General features: G+C 41.0%; 3 protein-coding genes across 7 annotated transcripts in view; 2 read left to right on the top strand and 1 right to left on the bottom strand.

The window, feature by feature from the left end:
* LOC131193532 (zinc finger protein 850-like) overlaps positions 1 to 22,705 on the bottom strand; it is a 332,320-nt gene that overhangs the window by 162,974 nt on the left and 146,641 nt on the right. The gene's annotated exons all lie outside the window — the stretch shown is intronic.
* Positions 6 to 3,807, top strand: LOC131193506 (zinc finger protein 180-like). 2 transcript variants are annotated; one of them, XM_058173752.1, is made up of 2 exons: positions 6 to 2,224; positions 2,805 to 3,807. In XM_058173752.1, the coding sequence occupies exon 1, from the start codon at positions 189 to 191 to the stop codon at positions 1,170 to 1,172; it is 984 nt and encodes a 327-aa protein (XP_058029735.1). In that variant the 5' UTR covers positions 6 to 188; the 3' UTR covers positions 1,173 to 2,224; positions 2,805 to 3,807. The 2 variants fall into 2 exon arrangements, with proteins under 2 accessions (XP_058029735.1, XP_058029736.1); XM_058173753.1 differs by having other exon boundaries at positions 2,802 to 3,807.
* On the top strand, positions 9,274 to 15,690 carry LOC131193494 (zinc finger protein 84-like). 4 transcript variants are annotated; one of them, XM_058173724.1, is made up of 3 exons: positions 9,274 to 9,353; positions 10,862 to 11,138; positions 12,521 to 15,690. In XM_058173724.1, exon 3 carries the CDS (start codon positions 13,580 to 13,582, stop codon positions 15,059 to 15,061), a length of 1,482 nt encoding a protein of 493 aa, XP_058029707.1. In that variant the 5' UTR covers positions 9,274 to 9,353; positions 10,862 to 11,138; positions 12,521 to 13,579; the 3' UTR covers positions 15,062 to 15,690. The 4 variants fall into 4 exon arrangements, with proteins under 4 accessions (XP_058029707.1, XP_058029710.1, XP_058029711.1 ...); XM_058173727.1 differs by having other exon boundaries at positions 9,304 to 9,353; positions 10,898 to 11,138; XM_058173728.1 differs by having other exon boundaries at positions 9,304 to 9,353; positions 10,862 to 10,908.

Genomic DNA, 22,705 nt, shown 5'->3' with positions numbered 1-22,705 from the left:
TACACCAGAAGATTCACATAGGAGAGAAATGCTTTGAATGTCCTGATTGTTGGAAAACTTTCAGTTATAATTGAAACTGGGTGATACACCAGAGGAATCATAAAGGAGAAAAACCCATTCAATGTTCTAATTGTGGGAGAAGTTTCAGTCATAATTCCCGCCTGGTAATATATCAGAGAATTCACTCCATGGAGAAATGTTATGAGTGTCAAGATTGTGGGAAAGGTTTCATTAGAAATTCCCACCTCCTGAGGCACAAGACCACACACACAGGAGAGAAACCCTTTGAATGTCCTATCTGTGGGAAAAGCTTTAGTGATAATTCCAATCTGCTGACACACCAGAGGACTCATACAGGAGAGAAACCCTTTGAATGTCCTGACTGTGGGAAACGTTACAGTCAGAATTCTCACCTGGTGATACACCAGAGGACTCACACAGGCGAGAAACCCTTTGAATGTCCTATCTGTGGGAAAAGCTTTAGTGATAATTCCAATCTGCTGACACACCAGAGGACTCATACAGGAGAGAAACCCTTTGAATGTCCTGACTGTGGGAAACGTTACAGTCAGAATTCCCACCTGGTGATACACCAGTGGACTCACACAGGAGAGAAACCCTTTGAATGTCCTATTTGTGGGAAAAGCTGTAGTGATAATTACAATCTGCTGAGACACCAGAGGACTCACACAGGAGAGAAACCCTTTGAATGTCCTGACTGTGGGAAATGTTACAGTCAGAATTTCCACCTCTTGGCACACCAGAGGACTCACATAGAAGAGAAACCCTTTGAATGTCCTATCTGTGGGAAAAGTTTTAGTAATAATTGTAGCCTGGTGAAACACGAGAGGACTCACACAGGAGAGAAACCCTTTGAATGTCCTGACTGTGGAAGATGTTTCAGTTGCAATTACACGCTGATGACACACCAGAGGACTCACACAGGAGAGAAACCCTTTGAATGTCCTGATTGTGGGAAAAGTTTTAGTCACAGTTCCAACCTGGTGACACACCAGAGGACTCACACAGGGGAGAAACCCTTTGAATGTCCTATCTGTAGGAAATGTTTTTGTCATAATTCCAGCCTGGTGAGACACCAGAGGACTCACAGACGAGAGAAACCCTTGAATGTCCTATCTGTAGGAAAAGTTTCAGTCAGAATTCCTACCTAATGATACACTACAGGACACACACCGTGGAGAAATCTTTGAAATGAGTAGTCTGTGGATGTTACTTCAAGCATAAATCATCCCTTATTGTACACAAGGTAGTCCATATGAGGAATAGTAGACGGGTTTAGAGAATGATTGAATTTCGTTTCTGATCACCCATTGAAAGTGTAGGCGAGAAATTGATTGTTTGAATTTTGGCCTGATTTATTTTGCTCAAACATTTCTCAGGATTAAATTTGTAGGTGGAGAGAAAAGGAAAATGGCTAATGGCTAACTAACTAGTTTCTGGTTATCAGCAGAAGCTTCTGGATATTGCCTTTTCCAGAAGTAGTTGAATTCCTCAGAAAGGAATTTTGGGTGGAGCTTTTGTATGTTGATTATGAAATTCCCACATGTGGAGTTTCAGTCTTCTACCTTGGTTTCTGCCCATATTTTGAGCCCCAGAATTCCGCAGCCAACATAAAAGTAGTCAAGAAATAACTTTTATGGACCTTGAATTACAGTTGCATGTTGCAACAGCTATTAAGTGAAATTGCTCTCCTTAACTACCCTAATCCCCCTGCTCTCCCTGAGGCAGCCATTAATCAAATGTGCGAGTCGCTAAGCAGAACATTATCTGCTCAGAGCTGGGGAAAACTCTTGGAGGCCTAGTGCAGGGCCAGGCTTGCCTGCCATAGGTATCTCTAGGCCTCTCCCACCCTGCAAGACATCCTTGTGCTCTGTATCCTAACCCTTGTGTCGCCTTGGCCCTTCACTACCCCCCACCAGGTCCCCTTACACCTGACTCCCACCCCACTTCACACCCTCCTCCTTCTTACCTTTTGAAGATCTCTGAACCTCATGTTGGGGTGGGAGGGAAGGTCATGCATCCTTGGGCCTCATGACTTTGTCCTGGAAGCAACTACCATTTTCAGTGGGCCCTGGATTTATCTCTGGTGTGAATTGTAATAGCACCACACGATGTCGTGCTGCAAGCGGCTGCAGAAGAAATCAGACTGCAATGTAACATGTGGGTATAGGCAACCTGGCTGCGATGGTCCTAAAGTAAGCGGGTAAGACATCCTCCAAAACTAAGATCTGGGGCTTAATTTGGGCCCCAAAAGAAATAAAACTAGGGTCTGGACTAGACTGATTTTTATTTTTATTGGATGGGTTTTTAAAATTGTGTTATTTTACAGGGGAGTATGTTTTTTAACGTTTTGGGCATTTAAATTAGTTTTTTAAGGGTTGTTTTTAAATTATTGTGTGTATTTATATTTTATCTGTGTTCAGCCTGAGTCCTTCGGGAGAAAATAACAAAAATATTATTATTATTATTATTATTATTATTATTTTCAGGGAAGCACGGATATGTATATTTGTATAATCTGTCCCCAACACTTCCAGGTATATTTGATGATAACTCTTTGCAATTCTATGAACTCATGATTGACCCACATCAACAAATAAATTTCATAACTGAATGGATATTTGACATGTATATTGAAAATGTAAATAATTAATGTAAGAGGTTAAGTTAGCACTTTGGTATTTTTGCCTTTTATTGTAATGTATGCCTTTGGATCTGTTTTTTAAAAATACTGGGCAGCCATTTTATAAACCATAACTAAGCTAACCCTTCTTCCCCAGCAGCTTACAGACAAGGAAGAAAAGCAAAGATTGTAGAATTATGCTCGAGAGGTTCCACACTGGAGAACAAACTGGAGTTTGTGCATAAGAGCACAAACGTGCCTACCGTTCCTGTCCTATTGTTTCCTTTCGTTATATTCAATTAATATAGTTATTACATACTCATACTCATATATATGCTTATACATTGTACAATTATTTCATGTTTATGCTTATATATACTGTGTGACAAAATAAATAAATAAATAAAATAAAATAAATAAAAGCCGTATCAGTGTTCCCAATGCAGCAAAAGCTTTAGTCAGAACAGCTTCCCAGCTGTTCATGGAAAGGCTCACACCAGAGAAAAACACTACCAGTTGTCTCAATGTGGCAAAAGCTATAGCAAGTAAGCCAAGCTGATAATACATCAGAGGACACACATAGAGAAACTGCACTTATGTCCAGATTGTGGGAAATATTTTCAGTCAGATATACCAGACAATACACACAGGAGATAATCCATATGAATCTCTGGTTTGTGGAAAAAATTTTCGTCAGAATTCCCATCTGGAGATGGACCGAAAGACTCAAGACAGGAGAGAAACCATATGAGTGTCCAGATTGTGAAATACTTTTTAGATTTATAGATGGAGAGAAAAGGGAAATGGAAAAAGGCTCACTTTTCTGGTTATTAACAGAATGTTTTGTTTTTGATTATCGGAAACAGTTTCTGGATATTTCCTTTTGTAGAAGTAGTGAAATTCAAGGGTGAAATGCTACCAGATTGGACCAGATCGGGTGAATAGGTAGCGGAGATTGGGGCTGGTTCGCCGAAGTGGGAGCAATGGCTGTGTTGTGTCTCGCCCGCCCTCCTCTCCGCAGCCGGGCCCCTCCCATCTCCTGCTATCTGAGCCAGAGTGTCAGCCTCCGCTTTAATTTAGTGTATTTCTCCTACTAGATTATCTGACTATTTTATTACCTTGTTAAAAGTTTGCTCTACTGATTGTCTTACATGCTTTATGGAGAAAGGTTTTCACTGTTCCCAGCGCTGACATTGTATAGAGGAATGCCATTTTCAAAACCAGAGGTTTGAATTGTGTTGGCACGTGAATGTAACGGCAGCTGCTGATTCCACATTCCATTCGGAAGATTGACAGAGGGAGAATATCGGAAGTGAAACTACACGTGACTGAGGAGAAAGAAGACATTGGACTATTATTGTATGACCTCTAGTAGGGGGAGGGTTCAGGAGAGAATATGACTCTGGGGTTTTGATTTACTTCCAGTTCCAGCTTTGCTTTCACCGCATCCAGACTTGTATGATAAAGATTACCAAATTCTTCAACATGATGAAGTTGGGTTTTTATTTTCTCAAACACTGATCTGGGGCAGGCTGACACATAGTCTGATAATGAAGAAGAACGGCCTGGCATGCCTCCAGCCCCCAGCTCTGGCACCATGCCCAGACAGAATGAGCAAACAAACCTCCCTCCTACAGTGTGTGAGCACGAAGCCAGCCACGTGCTAGAATTGCCGGCAGCAAACCAGGAGGACGGAAAGACACAATGGACGGATCCCCGCTTCCGGAGAATGGAGAGGTGACGTCAGCAAAAGGAAGGGAGGGGCAGGCCTGGATAAGTGCTGAGTCATGGAGCCACACCCCATGGCCTATATAAAGGATTTGCTTTTTGGCATTCCTTGAATCAAGCAAAGTCTCATCTGGTTGCTGAAGTCACACCTTGGATTCCTGCCTGCCCTGAGAACTCTGACAGGAATTTGGCAAAGCTGCAGAGGCTTCGTGGCCACGCTTGATACAGACTTCCCAGACCCGGCCGTCGGAGGAGGAGTGGGACACGACAGGCTGGCTGGCCATGCCCCCAAACCGGTCCATGGCCTGCAGTCCTGCCATGCTTGCCCAGCCTTCCCGGTCCCAATGGCCAGCTTGCAAAAGCAGGCAAGCGAAAGCCCACATGGAAGGCAGGCAAGCATGCTTACTCCCTTCCCCGAAGCCCTGCCATGCTTGCCAGCCTTCGCAAGCTGACCACCGGGATACCGGGAAGGCAGCATGGAAGGCAGGTAAACGTGAATGTGCCGCCGCCATCACCACCCTGTTCCAGGCGCCAGCTCCGCAAGCGCACACTTTTATTTCATTCATCAGTGGCAGGTTGGGTGTGCGCTTGCGCAACTGGGGCCTGGAAGAGGGTGGCAATGGCGGTGGCACATTCAAGAAGGAGAGCGGCTCTGGTAACTTTTGGGTGCTTGCCTTCCCTGGCAGCCAGCCACTAGAGGAAGGTAAGGACACACTGTGGTGAAGAGAGGGTGGGCAGTGGTTCCGGGACAAGGCTGGTATTGGGGAATGGTGCATTACCTGACCTGGTTGAGGCAGGCGGCGAGCAAGCAGTGGTGAGCAAGCAGTGGTGAACAAGCGGCGGCGAGCAAGTGGCGGCTCCAGGGCCTCAAGGAATTGTGTGTCCCTGGGTCCCGGCCCCTGACTCAGGGCAAAGAACAAGTGGGTGGCAGCTCTGGGGCAAGGCCAGAATCAGGGAATGGTGAATTCCTCGACCCGGTTGAGGGTTGGTGGCTCCAGAGCTTCGGGGAATGGTGCATCGCTGGGCCCCAGCCCTCAACCCAAGGTGAAGGGTGAGCGGGCAGCCAGTAGGTGGCGGCTCCAAGGCAAGGCCACGTTGAAGAAGGAGCGGCTCCAGTAACAAGAAGTGCCTCCAGGCGCACCAAAAAAAAAGAAAGGCTGCAGCTGCAGGCATCTTGCAAAAAGGGAAATAAAAAAGTTTTCCTACAGGGTTCTGTGGGCGTGCCTTGGTGTGTTGGGGTCTTGTGACTGAGTGGGCGTGGTTGTGAGTGACATTGAGTTGCTCATGCCCACTCAGTCACAGGACACACACCCCACCAAGCCACACCCACAGAACCGATAGGGAAAAATTTTAGATTTCACCTCTGGTGAAATTCTTCACTATGGCTTCTGGGTGATAGTTTTGAAGATTGATTATGTAACTCCCATGTGGAGTTTCAGTCTTCTACCTTGGTTTCCTCCAGAATTTTAGCCCCAGAATTCCCCAGGCAGCATATAAGTAATCCACAAGATACAACTATCATGGCCTTGCAATTTACGGTTGCATGTTGTAATGGCTGTTAAGTGTGATTGATTTCCTTAATTACCCGGATCACCCTGCTCTTTCTGATGCTGCCATTAATTGAGTACTGGCCAGCTCAGGGCTGGGGAAAACTCTTGGAGGCCTAGAGCAGGGCCAGGCTTGCCTGCCACAGGCATCTCTAGACCTTCCCACCCTCCAAGGCACCCTGTGCTCTGTTTCCCATCCCTGGTCCTTCCTCCAGGGTCCCCACAGGGTTCTTCTCACTCAGGCTGGGTCTCTGCAGTCCTTAGGTCTGACTCCCACCCCACCTGGCCTCACACCCTCCTCCTCCTCCTCCCCTTTTGAATATCTCTGATCCTCATGTCAAGGAAGGATGGGGGGGACATGCATCCCTGGGCCTCATGACTGTGTCCTGGAAGCAGCCACCATTTTCAGTGGGCCCCAGATTCATCCCTGGACCATGCGGTGGACTTGTGGAAGCGGCTGCCATTTTGCCACACTGTCGCGCATAAGAGGGACAAACCTCTCTGTTTGGCTACCTTAACATGAGAGAAAAAATGTACAGTTGAAAACGTTTCATTTTTAAAAATGTGTCATGTTAGAAGTCTCAGTAGCTTTTGACAAGGGAAAAATGGGTAGTATCAGTGTTACAAGGCAGATAAGGGCAAGGCAAGAAGCTCAGAGTTGCCTCAAACTGCAAGATGGGCAACGATTAAGTTTAATAATAAATGAATTTAATAATAAAAAGGTAATGTAAAGCTCATTTCCCAACTCTTGCTCAGTGATGAGGACTCCATAGATACAGTGGGTTTCTAAAACACAATTGTTACCTTGATTTTTTCCTTTTTTAAAAAAAGTCAAAATTTCTTTAAGTTTTCCAAATAATCTCTACAAGTAAAGAGAGGAACATTATTTAGAGCAATGAACAGATAATTAAGCTATGAATGATCCTGATTTTGCTGAGTTTAGAAATCACCAAAGAATAGCAAGTTTGTTCATTTCACTAACACAATTCAGAGGACTGGTTCCAATTTTTTTTCTAGTGGATCATACTGTTGGTAGGTAGTGCAGGCTGTCTGTGGGTATATTGACCCTGTAAAGTACAGCATGCTACGCAAGAAGTGCTTTATATGCCATCTTGAGTTCCTGAATGAAAAGGAAATCAATAAAATATACCTTGCAGTTCTTTTATTCCAGATTTCTCCATGTAACAGAGCTCAGATCCGATAGCTAAAAGACCACTATCACCAGCCAAATTTATTGGATCTGCACTGAAAATGATAGTGCAGACTGTCCCTCTAAAAAGTTTAGCCTGGTTATTAGTCTGTATGTAGTCTTATGACTGTATGACTATAACTTGTTGCTGGCAATCCTTATGATTTATATTGATATATTGATTATCAATTGTGTTGTAAATGTTGTACCTTGATGAACGTATCTTTTCTTTTATGTACACTGAGAGCATATGCACCAAGACAAATTCCTTGTGTGTCCAATCACACTTGGCCAATAAAATTCTATTCTATTCTATTCTATTCTAGTCAATCATATGCTTCGGTGGGATATTCTACTATACTCGTTTTCTTTTTAAAATGTATTTTAAAAATATTTCTTCTATTATATATTTATGATCACCCCCTCTTTCTTAGCCCCCATTTTCTAAGCCCTGCTTTTCTCTGTGTGTGACCTAATGGAGATTTCCGTGCAGATTTATAGAATTTGCACATGGTATTTAGCAGATATAAAATTTCCTCCTCCAGGAATCAAGCTTCTTGCGGGGTGCTCTTGGATGCAGCTCTGGCCAGCAGGAGTGAAGCTCCTAAAAGTTTATCAGTGAAGTCATAAGGTTTTGGGGTATTAGAGAGGTTTTAATCTCCACTAACAGTCACCTCTAAAAAAGCTGATTGTGTAATTCTGTGAAATCTCCATGAACTTTTAGGGCTGAGAGCACATAGGTAATCTTCGCAAGGTTAAGGAACATCACATTTCACTATTTCATTTGGCTCAGTTGCAAAGGTCGGTTGCTAGAAATCAAAAACGGCTTAATCGCATTTAATCAAGCGAAACATTTTGCAAACATAGTAGAGATGGGACAGCTTCTTTTCCAAAAACACCACACTACTAACCAGAGCATATAAAACATTTGCTAGACCAATTCTAGAATGCAGTTCGCCTGTTTGGAACCCTCACCACATCTCTGACATCAATACAATTGAACGTGTCCAGAAATACTTTACAAGAAGAGTTCTCCATTCCTCTGAAAACAATAAAATATCTTATCCCACCAGACTTGAAATCCTCAGCTTAGAAAACTTGGAACTCCGTCGCCTTCAACAAGACTTAAGTTTAACTCACAGAATCATCTATTGTAATGTCCTTCCTGTCAAAGACTACTTCAGCTTTAATTGCAATAATACAAGGGCAACCAATAGGTTTAAATTTAATGTTAACCGCTTTAATCTAGATTGCAGAAAATATGACTTCTGTAACAGAATCATCAGTGCTTGGAATACTTTACCTGACTCTGTGGTCTCTTCCCATAATCCTAAAAGCTTTAACCAAAAACTTTCAACTATGGACCTCACCCCATTCCTAAGAGGACCATAAGGGGCGTGCATAAGCGCACAAGCGTGCCTACTGTTCCTGTCCTATTGTTTTTCTTTTCTTCTTCCTATATATATATATGCTTATACCTCCTAACATTTACTCATATATATGTTTATATACTATATAATCTTTTTGTATGATGTTGTGACAAAATAAATAAATAAATAAATAAAATAAATAAATATGTGACCTAATGGATATGTCCGTGCAGATTTACAGAATTTGCACATGGTATTTAGCAGATATAAAATTTCCTCCTCCAGGAATCAAGCTTCTTGCGGGGTGCTCTTGGATGCAGCCCTGGCCAGCAGGAGTGAAGCTCCTAAAGGTTTATGAGTGAAGTCATAAGGTTTTGGGGTATTAGAGAGGTTTTGATCTCCACTAACAGTCACCCCTAAAAAAGCTGATTGTGTAATTCTGTAAAACCTCCATGAACTTTTAGGGCTGAGAGCACATAGCTAATCTTCGCAAGGTTAAGGAACATCACATTTCACTATTTCATTTGGCTCAGTTGCAAAGGTCGGTTGCTAGAAGTCAAAAACGGCTTAATCGCATTTAATCAAGCGAAACATTTTGCAAACGTAGTAGAGACGGGACAAGCGTGTTTTTCTACCTCCTATCTGGAGATAGGCAACAACAAAAGCAGCAGGCAACACCTGTTCCTAGAAAGCAGAGAATCCTGGCAGTTTCTGTGGTTGAGCTTCAAGGAGTTAAAACCATCGAGTATTTCATTGCTAGAAAGGACGGGAGGGGAGGAGAAGCGCGGAGCAATTTTCTCTTCCGGATCATGGGAGGAAGGTGGAGTGCAGAGCAGCTTTTCTGCTCTTGCGAGGGTCGAAGCAGCAGCTGGCAGGTGAGTTGAGGGCAGCAGGTGGGAGGAGAGTCCGGGAGCAAGTCGGGCTGTTCGGTTCCCTCCACGGCCTGGAAGCAGAGAAGCAACTGGGCTGAAGCAGGTCAGCTGCTGCTGCTGCTGCAGGTTCCTTCCCTCCCCAAATGGAAGCCCACTGGGGCTGCAGGCTGTGAAACTGGTGGCTGGAATTTTCTGCTGGTGGGAAGATTGAAAAAGTCTCTATTAAATTAAAATTGATTCTTTGGGAATGGCTTCCCTCCAGAGGTTGTGGCTCCTCCGTCACTGGAGGGTTTGTACCAGATTTGGAAGGATCCTTGGAGGTCTTCTATTCCAACCCCCTGATCAAGCAGGAGACCCAATATCATTTCAGACAAATGTCTGTCCAGTCTCTGTTTAAAAGCCTCCAGTGATGGAACACCCACAACTTCTGAAGTCAAATCCTTCCACTGATTAACTGTTCTCAGTGTCAGGAAATTTCTCCTTAGTTCAAAGTTGCTTCTCTCCTTGATTAGTTTCCATCCAGTTTCTTGTCCTGCCTTCAGGTGCTTTGGAGAATAGGTTGAACCCCCTCCCCCTCTGTGGCAACCCCTCAAATATTGGAAGACTTCTATCATGTCACCCCTAGTCCTTCCTTTCACTGGACTAGAAATACTCAATTTTTGCAACCCTATTTTATATTTTAGCCTCCAGACCCCTAATCATCTTTGTTGCTCTTTACTGCATTCCAGAGTCTTTTATGATATGGTGACCAAATTATATGCAATTTTCTAAGTGTGGTCTTACTCTTTATAAAGTGGTTCACATGATCTTGATTCTCTCTGTTAATGAAACCTAGTATTGTATTGGCTTTTTTTTTTTTGCCGCTGCAATACACTGCTGGCTCATATCTAAATGATTGTGCACTAAGATGTCAAAGTCCCTCTCATAATTACTGCCTGAGCCAGGTTCCACCTATTCTGTACCAGTACATTTGTTTTTTCTTGCATAAGTGTAAAACCTGTTTTTTTTCCTCCCTCAAATTTCATTTTGTTAGATAGGGCCCAGTGTTCAAATATATTGAGATTATCTATCTTGAGCCTATCTTCTGAGGTGTTGGCTATTCCTGCCAACTGGGTAACGTTTGCAAATTTGATGCGTTCCTCTTAGATTCCCTCATCTAAGGCATTTACAAAGATATTAAAGAGTACTAAAACAGAACCTTGGTGTACCCACTGCTTACTTCCCTCCATATAGATAAAATCCCATTACGGAATACACTTTGGGGGTGGTTTGTCAGCCAGTTATGAATCCATTTATGTGGATGTATGTACCTATCCCACATTTTTCTAATTTACCAAGAAGTAGGTTATGGTCTACTTTGTCAATGGCATTACTGAAATCCAGTTATACTATGTATTTGATTGGTCCGCTAATTTAATCATTTTGTATAAGAATGAAATAACATTTGTTTGGAATGATCTGTTTTTGACAAACTCATGTTGACTTTTGATTATATATTTGCTTGCTTCTAGGTGTTTGCAGATCTTTTGTTTCATTATCTTTTCCAGGATCTTTCCAGGTAGTGATGACAGGCTAATTGGCCTGTAGTTTTTTGGATCCATTTTACTCTCCTTTTTTGAAGATGGGAACTACATCAGCTCTTTTCCAGTACACCTGTAGTTCCTTGGTGCGAGAAGATCTTTCAAAGAGATGGTTCAATGGTTCTTAGATCACGTCTGCCGGCTCCTTCAGAATTCTGGGATGTAATGAATGTGGTCCTTGTGGTTAGAACTCATCTAGAATGGACAGGTGTTTTCCTATCATTTTCTTGCCTGTTTTAATTTGTATTCCTAGCCTACGTTTTTGGTTGTTTTTTTCTTTTTGCCTGAAGGTAGATGCAAATAATGAATTAAGTAGCTCTGCTGTGTCTCAATTGTGCCTAATCCAGCCCTTCCTAAGAAATAGCTACTGAGGACCTTTTGGCATCTTTGGTTGTACAGGTAGTCCTCACTTACCATGTCTTCCATGAGCCTACAAAGTTACTATGGCTCAGTAGAAGCAGATGTGCACCTGGTCCACAAAATTTGTGGTAATCCCAGCACTTGTTCAGTGACCGCATGTCAGCAGTGACTGGGATTTTGAAAGTGCTTGAAAAGGCATCGCAGCAATTTGGGTTCTGCCAATAGTTGCACATTTATGATGGCTGCAGCATCCCACACTCATGATCCCCGTTTGTGACCTTCCCAGCCAGCTTCTGACAAGCAAAATCAGTGGCTATACTGGTAGGAAATTGCAAGTTACGGTCATATGAAATTACCTTTAACAGCCCATAGTAATTTGCTTAACAACTACCGAGGAATAGATGTAAGTTACCACTATAATGTGACATTATGCTTAATCGGGCTGCTTAGTGACTCAGATATCCGTTCCAATTGCGGTAGGTAAAGTGAGGACTACTTGAACAAGGATGTCACCAGAGGGGTTTTGGAACGCATTTTCTCCTCTTATTTGCAGCTGATGACCTCCATGAGCAAAAGTGGTGCTTTAAAGCTGGCAGAGGCTTTTGGCATCATTTCATCAATTATAGTCCCACATTTCTAAAATTATCTCAGAAGGTTTGACATTAACCATTTTGTGATATTTTGTCAGGCTTCAAAGACATAGACTTTCTCCATATATACATGTGTAGGTGGGTGTACCTGTATTTCTTTTTATGCATATATCTGCAATTATATAACCTATCCCCAGCACTTCAACTTATATTTGATAATAACACTTCGCATTGCTAAGAATTGATAATTGACCCAATTAAATAACTGAATTTGATTGAATGGATCTTTGAACATGGATCTCAGTAGTACTCCATGTGTCATATGAACCATCAATAATGTAAGTGAATATTCTAGTATTGGGGCATGTTTGTTTTTTCATTGTAATATATATATGTGTGTGTGTGTGTGTGTGTATTTGTTTTTGTAGGTTTTCACGGGTAAAGGTATGTAGGTTTAGGGATATTGGAGTCTTTTCCCGTGTAAGGTTGAAAGTAAGTAAGGTTGAAATCCTTTCAACCTTACATGGGAAAAGACCCGAATATGCCAAAACCTACACACACACACACACTTTTTTTTCTTTTTTCACATCCTCTCTAACCATTTTATAAACAAAGTTCTACTTTTCTTTGAATCTTACAGACAAACAGGATGGCAATAAGAGCACCTCGGGACAGCTGTAAATAACAAGCAACATTGAAAAGGGAAGAAAATCATCCCAGAAATCAAAAGATTTTCCATTCTCTTCAGAAAACAATACAATTTTGCTCCTCCTCCAGCAGCTATTAGAGAAAAGAGAGAAATTCAAGAAAGATTTCAATTTTCAAGATTTCAATAAGCAGATTATGCAGAACTGAAGGATACATTACATGAAAAGTGAAGGGAGATTATTTATCCTTCAGCAAAAGAGGGAAATATCTGGAAGTCAGTGGGGAGGAAACTGTCAATAGTAAAGTCACGTAGAGCAGACAGGAATGCAGGCCTCTCCCTGTGAGGAAGAAAGTGGCTTGAATGAAAGGACCACTAAACAAAGCATTGTCCATATTTTTGACTTCCCCAAGAATATCAGCTGTGGAAAAACTCCATAGATTTGCCTATTCTGGGAAAAGTACAGATTGCAAATAACAGCTGATTATGCAACAAGAAGCCAGAAAGGAGAAAAGCATTGTGGCAAAAACTAAGCTTTAGTGAGCACGGCAACATGGTGCTACATCAGATAACTCACAGGAGGGAGAAAACATATGACTGCAGATTGTGTGAAAGTTTCATTAGAAATTCTCAGGTCATGAGACACTAAAGGACGCACACACAGGGAAAAAACCATTTGAACATCTTTTCTGAAGGAAGTTTCAGTGAGAATTCCATCCTGATGAAGCACTTGAGGACTCACAAAAGTGAAACCCTTTGAATGTCCTGATTGTGGAAAAGTTTGTCACAATTGCATCAGTAGATTGATTATAGGGAGAGACTGTATGAGTGTCTAGATTGTGGGGAAAGCTTCATTAGAAATTTCCATCTCACACACCAGAGAACTCACACAGAAGAGAAACCCTTTGAATGTCCTGATTATGGGAAAGTCACAATTCCAGCCTGGTGATACACCAGAAGACTCACATAGGAGAGATATGCTTTGAATGTCCTGATTGTGGGAGAGGTTTCAGTCATATTTCCCGCCTGGTAATACATCAGAGGATTCTCTCAATGGAGAAACCTTATGAGTGTCGAGATTGTGGGAAAGGTTTCATTAGAAATTCCCACCTTCTGAGACACAAAATCACACACACAGGAGAGAAACCCTTTGAATGTCCCAACTGTGGGAAAAGCTTTAGTGATAATTCCAGCCTGGTGAAACACCAGAGGACTCATATAGGAGAGAAACCCTTTGAATGTCCCGACTGTGGGAAAAGCTTTAGTGATAATTCCAGCCTGGTGAAACACCAGAGGACTCATACAGGAGAAAAACCCTTTGAATGTCCCGACTGTGGGAAAGGTTTTTGTGATAATTCCAGCCTGGTGAAACACCAGAGGACTCACACAGGAGAGAAACCCTTTGAATGTCCTGACTGTGGGAAAAGCTTTAGTCACAATTCCAATCTGGTGAGACACCAGAGGAGTCACACAGGAGAGAAACCCTTTGAATGTCCTGACTGTGGGAAAAGCTTCAGTGATTATTCCACCCTTTTGACACACCAGAGGACTCACACAGGAGAGAAACCCTTTCAGTGTCCTATATGTGGGAAAAGCTTTAGTGATAATTCCAATCTGCTGACACACCAGAGGACTCATACAGGAGAGAAACCCTTTGAATGTCCTATCTGTGGGAAATGTTTCAATAGAAATTCCAACCTCATAATACACCAGAGGACTCACACAGGAGAGAAACTCTTTGAACGTCCTATCTGTGGGAAACGTTACAGTCAGAATTCCCACCTGGTGATACACCAGAGGACTCACACGGAAGAGAAGCCCTTTGAATGTCCTATCTGTGGGAAAAACTGTAGCGATAATTCCAATCTGCTGACACACCAGAGGACTCACACAGGAGAGAAACCCTTTGAATGTTCTGACTGTGGGAAACGTTACAGTCAGAATTCCCACCTTGTGATACACCAGAGGACTCACACAGGAGAGAAACCCTTTGAATGTCCTATGTGTGGGAAAAGTTTTAGTAATAATTCTAGCCTAGTGAAACACCAGAGGACTCACACGGGAGAGAAACCCTTTGAATGTTCTGACTGTGGGAGATGTTTCAGTCGCAATTATACGCTGGTGACACACCAGAGGACTCACACAGGAGAGAAACCCTTTGAATGTCCTGATTGTGGGAAAAGTTTTAGTCATAGTTCCAGCCTGGTGACACACCAGAGGACTCACACAGGAGAGAAACCCTTTGAATGTCCTGGCTGTGGGAAAGGTTTTTGTGATCATTCCAGCCTGATGAGACACCAGAAGATTCACACAGGAGAGAAACTCATTGAATGTCCTATCTGTAGCAAAGGTTTTCGTGATAATTCCAGCCTGGTGAAACACCAGAAGATTCACACAGGAGAGAAACCCTTTGAATGTCCTGTCTGCAGGAAACGTTTCAATCAGAATTCCCACCTAGTGATACACCAGAGGACTCACACTGTGGAGAAATCTTTGAAATGTCCTCCAGAAATTAAAAGTGTTTTAATCAGCTGAGAAACAGTTTGGAGACAGCTTGCATGGGCTGCACGACAAGCCGTGTCCGGCTGTGAGCGGCTGCAGAAGTCAGGCAGCGGTTGATGCCTGAGAGGATCCACACTGGGAGTGGTTGGCATAGCAAATCTTTGGACTTCTGTCTGGAGGAAGGAGAATTATCAAGAAAGTTTGTACTACCTGTCTTGTAGGAGTAGCTGCGCACCCACTATTCAATGACACACGGAGGTTATCCCCTTCACCTACCTCTACATAAAGCAGGGGTCCTCAGTCTTTTTAAATTGGCCAATTCAGCCTGTCAAACTATTGGGGAGGGGGGGCGGACCAGCTGGGTGGGTGTGGCTAAGATGTCATGTGACTGGATGGGCGTGTGAGGGAAATGGAATTATTTATGTAAAGAATGTAGCCTAAGCGACTCCATATTTACCCTTCATATAAACTGAGGTAACCCTGAGCTATTTAGGTGTGTAAGACAGTTAGAAAGAGGAAGTATGTACGATGCCTTTTCTGAGGAAATAATGCCAGACACTTAAGTTAGTACATTCTGAGTTGGGTCAGGCTGAACCAAGGTAAATCAGAAGGAAGATACCCTGTTCCAATTAATTGTTTTAGTTAAGGATGTATTGAAAGGGTATTTTGGGAGGAAATACCCTCAAGAATTCTAAATTTTGAAAAAGCCAAAATGTTATGTAATGTCCGAAAAACAATGATAAGCGGGGGCGTTTTAATTGTTTTGCCGATTGCTTGAAAATGTATGAAAACCATGTATTCGGAGCTTTAAGACGTTCTCTCTCTCCTCCATGAGAGAACCCTTTTGCAAAAGCTTAATATATTTATATATATATATATATATATATATATATATATATATATCCTTTTAATAAATCTGCTTTTTACTTGTTCATGGTCTCTGTTTTACTTTTTCTGAGGTTTGCTGTTTTTTTAAATCTCAGAGCGTGGCTAGGTCATCATGTGACTGGGTGGGTGTGGTCAATTTAGCGGTCCGTTAAACAATACACAGCAGCCCCCTTTTGTAGTCTTTTCAAACATGAAGTTTTTGCTGTAGCGTGGGGTTTTTTTTAACCAGGAGAGGATGGTTGGCAATGCCTGTGGAAGGTAAGACATGCTTTTCACAGGTCTCATGGCTATATTTAAAGGGCCAGCTAATGTCAATGGTGTTGGGAGATTCATTGGTGAGGTGATAGTGACTGGATGTGCGATGTTCACTGGTGCAGTAACTGGAGTTGGTAAATTGACAGGTGTGGTGAGTGTTAACAGAGACGTCATGGACACAGCAAGGGCTGGTTATGGTAACACGGTGGCCTACACTCATTGGGGAGATGTTAACCGTGCGTTAACACTGGAGAGAAACCCTTTGAATGTCCTATCTGTAGGAAAGGTTTATGTAATAATTCCAGCCAGGTGAGACACCAGAGGACTCACACAGGAGAGAAACCCTTTGAATGTCCCTATCTGTGGGAGATGTTTCAGAATTCCCACCCAGTGATACACCGGAGGACTCACAGAGGAGAGAAACCTTTTCAATGTCCTGACTGTGGGAAAAGTTTCAGTAAGAATTCCAGCCTGGTGAGACACCAGAGGACTCGCACTATGGAGAAATCTTTGAAATGTCCAGTATGTGGACATTACTTCAAGCATAAATCATCCCTTGTTGCACACAAGGTAATCCATATGAAAAAAAGTAGATGAGTTTAGAGATGCTTGAATTTCATTTGTTTTTTAAAAAAGTTTTTTTATTAATTACACATTAAAAACATTGGACACTGTATTTTTTTAACGTAACAAATATAATTACTACCTATCATACATTGCTGCTTTGGTGTTATAAACATATCCCTTGTCTTCATTTGCATATTTTCAAAATATTGTCCCACGTCAGTTCTACAAACTTTAACTCTTTTTTGTTCCAACTCCTTTTCTACTTTCCAACCATTGGTACAATTTGTTCCAAATTTTATAGTATTCTGTCTCATCCTTATTTTTAAGTTCTAGTGTCAGCCTATCCATTTCTGCACAGGTCAGAATTTTCTTTATTATTTCTTCTTCTGGGGGGATTTCCTCCTTTTTCCAGTATTGCACATAAATCAGTCTTGCTGCTCTTATAACATGCAGCATTAGGTATATCAATCCTTAACTATGTTTCTCTTTTGTAATTCCTAATAGGAATAATTCCACTTTCAAATCTATATTTTGATCTCTTCCAACCATGTCTTTATCTGACGCCAAAATTCCCTAGCTTTTGTGCATAACCACCACATATGATAGAAAGATCCTGACATTAACTTACACTTCCAATATTGTGGTGATAAATTCCTGTTCATTTTTCCTAACCTTGTGGGCGGGAGGTGCCATCTGTTGAACATTTTATACGGATTTCCTTTGTACGCTGTGGCTAACATTAATTTCCTGTTTCTTCCCATTTGTCCAGTTCGATATTATAACCAAAATTTTGGGCCCACACTACCATGATTTCCTTCACTTGTTCTGCCATTTTAAATTCCAATAGATATTGATAAATTTTCTTTATCACCTTTTCATCCGTTCCTTATAAAATTTTATATAGCGCCATTAATTCTTTCTTGATACCCCATTCTTTTATGTCCTTCCATATAGCGTGATTTGATCTGTAGATATGCCCACCATTCCAATTCTACCCCTTCATCTTGTAGTTCTTTTCTAGATTTTAGTTCCCCTCTTTCATTTAAAATATCTTTGTATGTAACTACTTTCCCCAGGTTCACAAAGTTTGGATGCATTAACACTTCTAATGTAGCCAGGCTGGGATTTCCATAGAGTTCTGTTGCTTAACTTTTGTCTAAACTTCGAAAATGGCTCGTCTGACATGATGCCTTTGGAAGTACTGGTGTGCTTTATGTCTGCCATCCCACAAAAAGGCATGCTATCCTATTTGCATATCATATCCTTCCAATGTTAATAACCTCCTATTCTTTAAGCTTATCAATTCTTTCACCCATGTGAGTGTGGCAGCTTGGTAATATCTTTCCCAATCTGGTAGGCCGAATCCTTCTCTTTCTTTGCCTTCTTATAATAATTTTAGTTTGATTCTAGGCTTTTTTCCTCGCTAAATAAACTTGGATATTATTTTATCCAGATTTCTAAAATATTCTTTGTCTAATTTTATAGGAATGTTCTGGAATAAAAACAATATGTTTGGCAAGATATTCATTTTTACGATTGCAATTCTCCCCATAAGGGAGAGTTGCAACTTTTTCCATCTTTCCAAATCTACCTTAATTTGGTCATTTAATTTATTTTAATTGTCCTCTTTAATTGTTATACATCTTGCCGTTAATAGTATTTCTAAATATTTTACTTTTTACATGATTTGAAGACTTAATCTCTCTGTCAGTTCCTTTTTCTGTGTTTTGGACATATTTTTAATTATCATTTTGGTTTTTTCCTTATTAACCCTCAATCTAGCTACTTCTCCATATTCACCCAGTGAAAAAGCTTGTAATTTATATATTTCTTTCTTAATTTCCAGTCCCTTAATTTGTTTATCCTTCCGAATTGTTCCTGTTAATACCTCTAAAGTTAAAATAAACAGTAATGGCGATAATGGGCACCCTTGTCTCGTACCTTTCTGAATTTTAAAACTTTGTGTTGTTTCTCCATTTACTATAACTCTGGCCTCTTGATTGGAGTATATTGCTTTAAATAGGTTTATAAATTTTTTGCCGAATTCCATATATTTTTATAATATAAAATCCCAATTAACATTATCAAAAGCTTTTTGGGCATCTAAAAATATCAATGCCACTTGTGCCTCACTATGCACTTCATAGTATTCTAACACATCCAAAATTGTCCTCATACTATTTCTTATTTGTCTTTTTGGTAAAAAACCATTTTGGGCTATGTAGATAAAGTCATTTAAATATCTTTTAAGTCTTTCAGTCATTATTGCCATAAATATTTTGTAATCCGAATTCAACAACAGTATAGGCCTATAATTGTTCATTAGGGTTAAATCTGTATTCTCCTTTGGAATCAATGCAATATTTGCCTCTGCCCATGAGGCCGATACCTTTGCTTCTTTTAATACCACATTAAATACCTCAATTAGTATTTCTCCTAAAGATTCTTGTATTTCTTTGTATAGTTCTGATGGTAATCCATCAGGGCCTGGTGTCTTATTACTTTTCTGTTTTTTTATTACCTCTGTTCTGACATTCTTATATCTTCATTCAACATATTTTTTATCTCCTCTGGGACTTTGGGTAGTTCAGCTTTCTTGAAACAATGTATTTTTTCTTCTGTATTGCCTCCATCGTTTTTATGTAATAGAAGTCATATGTTATATATTTCTTTGCTTCGTTTTGATAAAATATATTACCCTCCTCATCTTGTAATTTGCTAATCCACCTTTTTCCTTTCTGTTTTTTCAATTTATATGCTAGCCATCTCACTGGCTTATTTGCATTTTTGCTTACTCCTCTTTATTTTAATATTGGCTGTACACTGCCCTGAGTCCTTCGGGAGATGGTGCGGTATAGAAATGTAATTATAAATAAATAAATAAAATAAATTTGTTGTGCTAGTTCTTCCTTTTCAAGATTATTCAATTTGTGTTTAATTAATTCCATCTGTTGTTTATGATCTCCTCTTTGGGGTTCCTTTTATAATCCTACCTCTAACTTCCTGAATTCCTCCTCTAAGTTTTTCTGTTGTTGTTTTTTTTGTTTTATTTTTGCCATATAAGCAATCACAATGGCTGTCATAAAAGCCTTTGCAGTGTCCCATAGGTTTTGTAGATTTGTATCTTCTTTTTTATTTTCTTGAAAGAACATGCACATTTGTTCTTTCATCTTCAGCCTAAATTCTTCACGTTTTTGAATTGATCGTTTAAGGGTCTATCTTACTGTTTTCTTTTGTCCCTTCCATCTGCTTTTCAAAGGATTATGGTCTGCCCAGAGGTTGGTCTTTATTTCTACTTCCTCCACTTCCAAGTTTAGCTCTGTCCACATCCAAACCATATCAATTCTGGACCATAATTTATGTCTGTTTGAATAGTATGTATATTGATTTTTCCCTTGGTTTCACTCTCTCCAACTATCCTGTATATTCAACTCCTCAAGCATTTTGAAAAAAGATTTGGGTAGTATTCTTCTAATTCCTTTTCTTGCTTTGTCACTTTTATGATCTAATTTTCTATCAACTATCGCATTAAAGTCGCCCACTATGCAAATATTATCTCCTTCTATCTCCCCGATTATATTATGCAATTTCCTATAGAATTGTTCTTGCCCCTCATTCGGGGCATATATTCCTACTAGTACGACTGGTTTATGATTTAATATTACTTCTATTAAGATCCTCCCCTCATCATCTTTATAGATTTGTTTAGTCAGTATCTTCTCTTTGATATAAAACATTACCTTGATGAACGTATCTTTTCTTTTATGTACACTGAGAGCATATGCACCAAGACAAATTCCTTGTGTGTCCAATCACACTTGGCCAATAAAATTCTATTCTATTCTATTCTATTCTATTCTATTCTATTCTATTCTATTCTATTCTATTCTATTCTATTCTATTCTATTCTATTCTATTCTATTCTATTCTATTACCCCTCTTTTTTTATGTTGCAAAAGCAAAGCAAACATCTTTCCCAGTTTAGGGTATACCAATAACTCTTCATTTTCTCTTTATATGAATTTCTTGAATCGCTATTGTATCTAAATTCATTTTTATTTTTTTTAATTTGCATTTATATCCCGCCCTTCTCCAAAGACTCAGGGCAGCTTACACTATGTCAAGCAATAGTCTTCATCCATTTGTATATTATTTGTATATTATTAAGTTTGTTGATTTTTTTTTCCTTTTTGGAGGGGAGTTCAAACCATTGATATTCAAAGATAGGATCTTAATCTCTTCCTGCCTTTCTCTACTTATATCTGGAACTTGTCACCCTTGTTGATCTGGTTTCTCTTGGTTCATTAAATCTTTCCTCATTATTTTCTGTTTTGCCTCCTTTCCCTCTGTCTCTCTCTTTAATCTGCAATTCTTTCTCTTCTATGGCTGTTTGTCTTGGCTCTCTTACTTCTCTCTCTTCTGGTTCTTCCTCGCTACTAAAATTCATATTATAAAATTCCTCCGCTTTGTCTACAGTGTCAATTCTAAATCTTTTTTCCTGCCATGAGATCATTATCCCTTGGTTTCAACTATCTAAAATTAATGTTATGTCTTGTCAATTTTGAGGTCAAGAATTGATATGGCCTTCTTAGCTCTCTCTCTCCTCTGCCCTTAAGTATCACCAGTTGTCTTCCTCTATGTTCTACAGCCATGATGGCGAACCTATGGCACACGTGCCACAGGTGGCACGCAGAGCCATATCAATGAGCACGTGAGCTCAGCTCCGGCGCACCCCAGCTGATTTTTGGGCCTTCTGGGCCACCCGGAAGTAGGGAAGCAGGCTGTTTCCTGCCTCCGGAGGGCCTGGGGGAGGTGGGGAAGGTCCATTTTTTGCTCTCCCCAGGCTCCAGAGCCTTTCTAGGAGCCTGGGGAGAGCAAAAAATGGCCTTCCAGTCTCACAGGAAGTTGGCAAACGGCCTATTTCTGGCCTCCAGAGGGCCTCTGGGGGGATGGGGAAGGCCATTTTCGCCCTGTCCAGACTCCTAGAGAGGCTGTGGAGCCTGGGGAGAGCAAAACACAGGCCTACCGGGTCCACCATGCCATCGCGTGCCAAAAGCGGGGGGAGCACCGAGGGGGTCATGCACGCATGCGCAGGGGGTGGGGGTGCATAGAATTATGGGTGTGGGCACGCGTGCATGCGTCCCCCCCACCCTCCCCACGTTTTTGGCACATGATGGCAAAAAGGTTAGCCATCACTGTTCTATGGGGTCATCTCTGGTTATATGGAGAATTTTGTCTCCAATTGATTTTTTAACAAATCTAATGTGAATCTCTTTTGGGAGATTATGTCGTTTTGCATAATTAGTATGAATTCTATAAATCTTGTCCATTTCAATCAGCATCTCTTCTTTTCCAATCCCAAGTGCTTTCGCCAATATCACCATCATTTCAGAATAGAATAGAATAGAATAGAATAGAATAGAATAGAATTCTTTATTGGCCAAATATAATTGGACACAAAAGGAATTTGTCTTGGTGCATTTCTGGTAAGTCTCTTCCGTTTTCTTCTCTTATATTTTGAAAGCGTAGGTAGTGTGCCTGTCAGCGTTCCAGAAAACCCCTCCTGCAGGAAAGACTCCGAAACCAACATCTTTCAAAGTTCTTTTACTAGCATAGGTAAAGTGGCAGAGTTGGATGTAAACTGAAACTCGGGATTCCGGTTCATCCCTCAGTAATACAAATCCCAAAATCTCCACCCTCATGACCCCTCTGCCGGTCATGTGCTCCAATCCTCAACCATCCCATGTCGAAACATCACTCCAGCCACTCCTCCAGATGCGAACCCAGCCTGACCTTGACCGGCAGAAAAATGTTATTATGTCTAATCATCCCTTGCACTACCACCCTCCTCCCCTCCTTTCCCACAGAGGAGAATTGTGGCAGTGTATGGAAGCCTTCGGCCTAGTATGGCTTCCAAAGCTGACAGCGCCACTTTTTCAGATTCCAGAAGTATAACAGACGTCTCCA

The sequence above is a fragment of the Ahaetulla prasina genome, chromosome 2 (genome assembly GCF_028640845.1).
Source record: "Ahaetulla prasina isolate Xishuangbanna chromosome 2, ASM2864084v1, whole genome shotgun sequence".
Lineage (NCBI taxonomy): Eukaryota > Metazoa > Chordata > Lepidosauria > Squamata > Colubridae > Ahaetulla > Ahaetulla prasina.
The sequence above is the reverse complement of the archived record's forward strand: the minus strand, read 5'-3'. Positions and strand labels throughout refer to the sequence as shown.

Coding starts and splice junctions, on each gene's coding strand:
- LOC131193506 (XM_058173752.1), top strand. CDS start 189: ATGGAGAAATGTTATGAGTGTCAAGATTGTGGGAAAGGTTTCATTAGA.
- LOC131193494 (XM_058173724.1), top strand. CDS start 13,580: ATGGAGAAACCTTATGAGTGTCGAGATTGTGGGAAAGGTTTCATTAGA.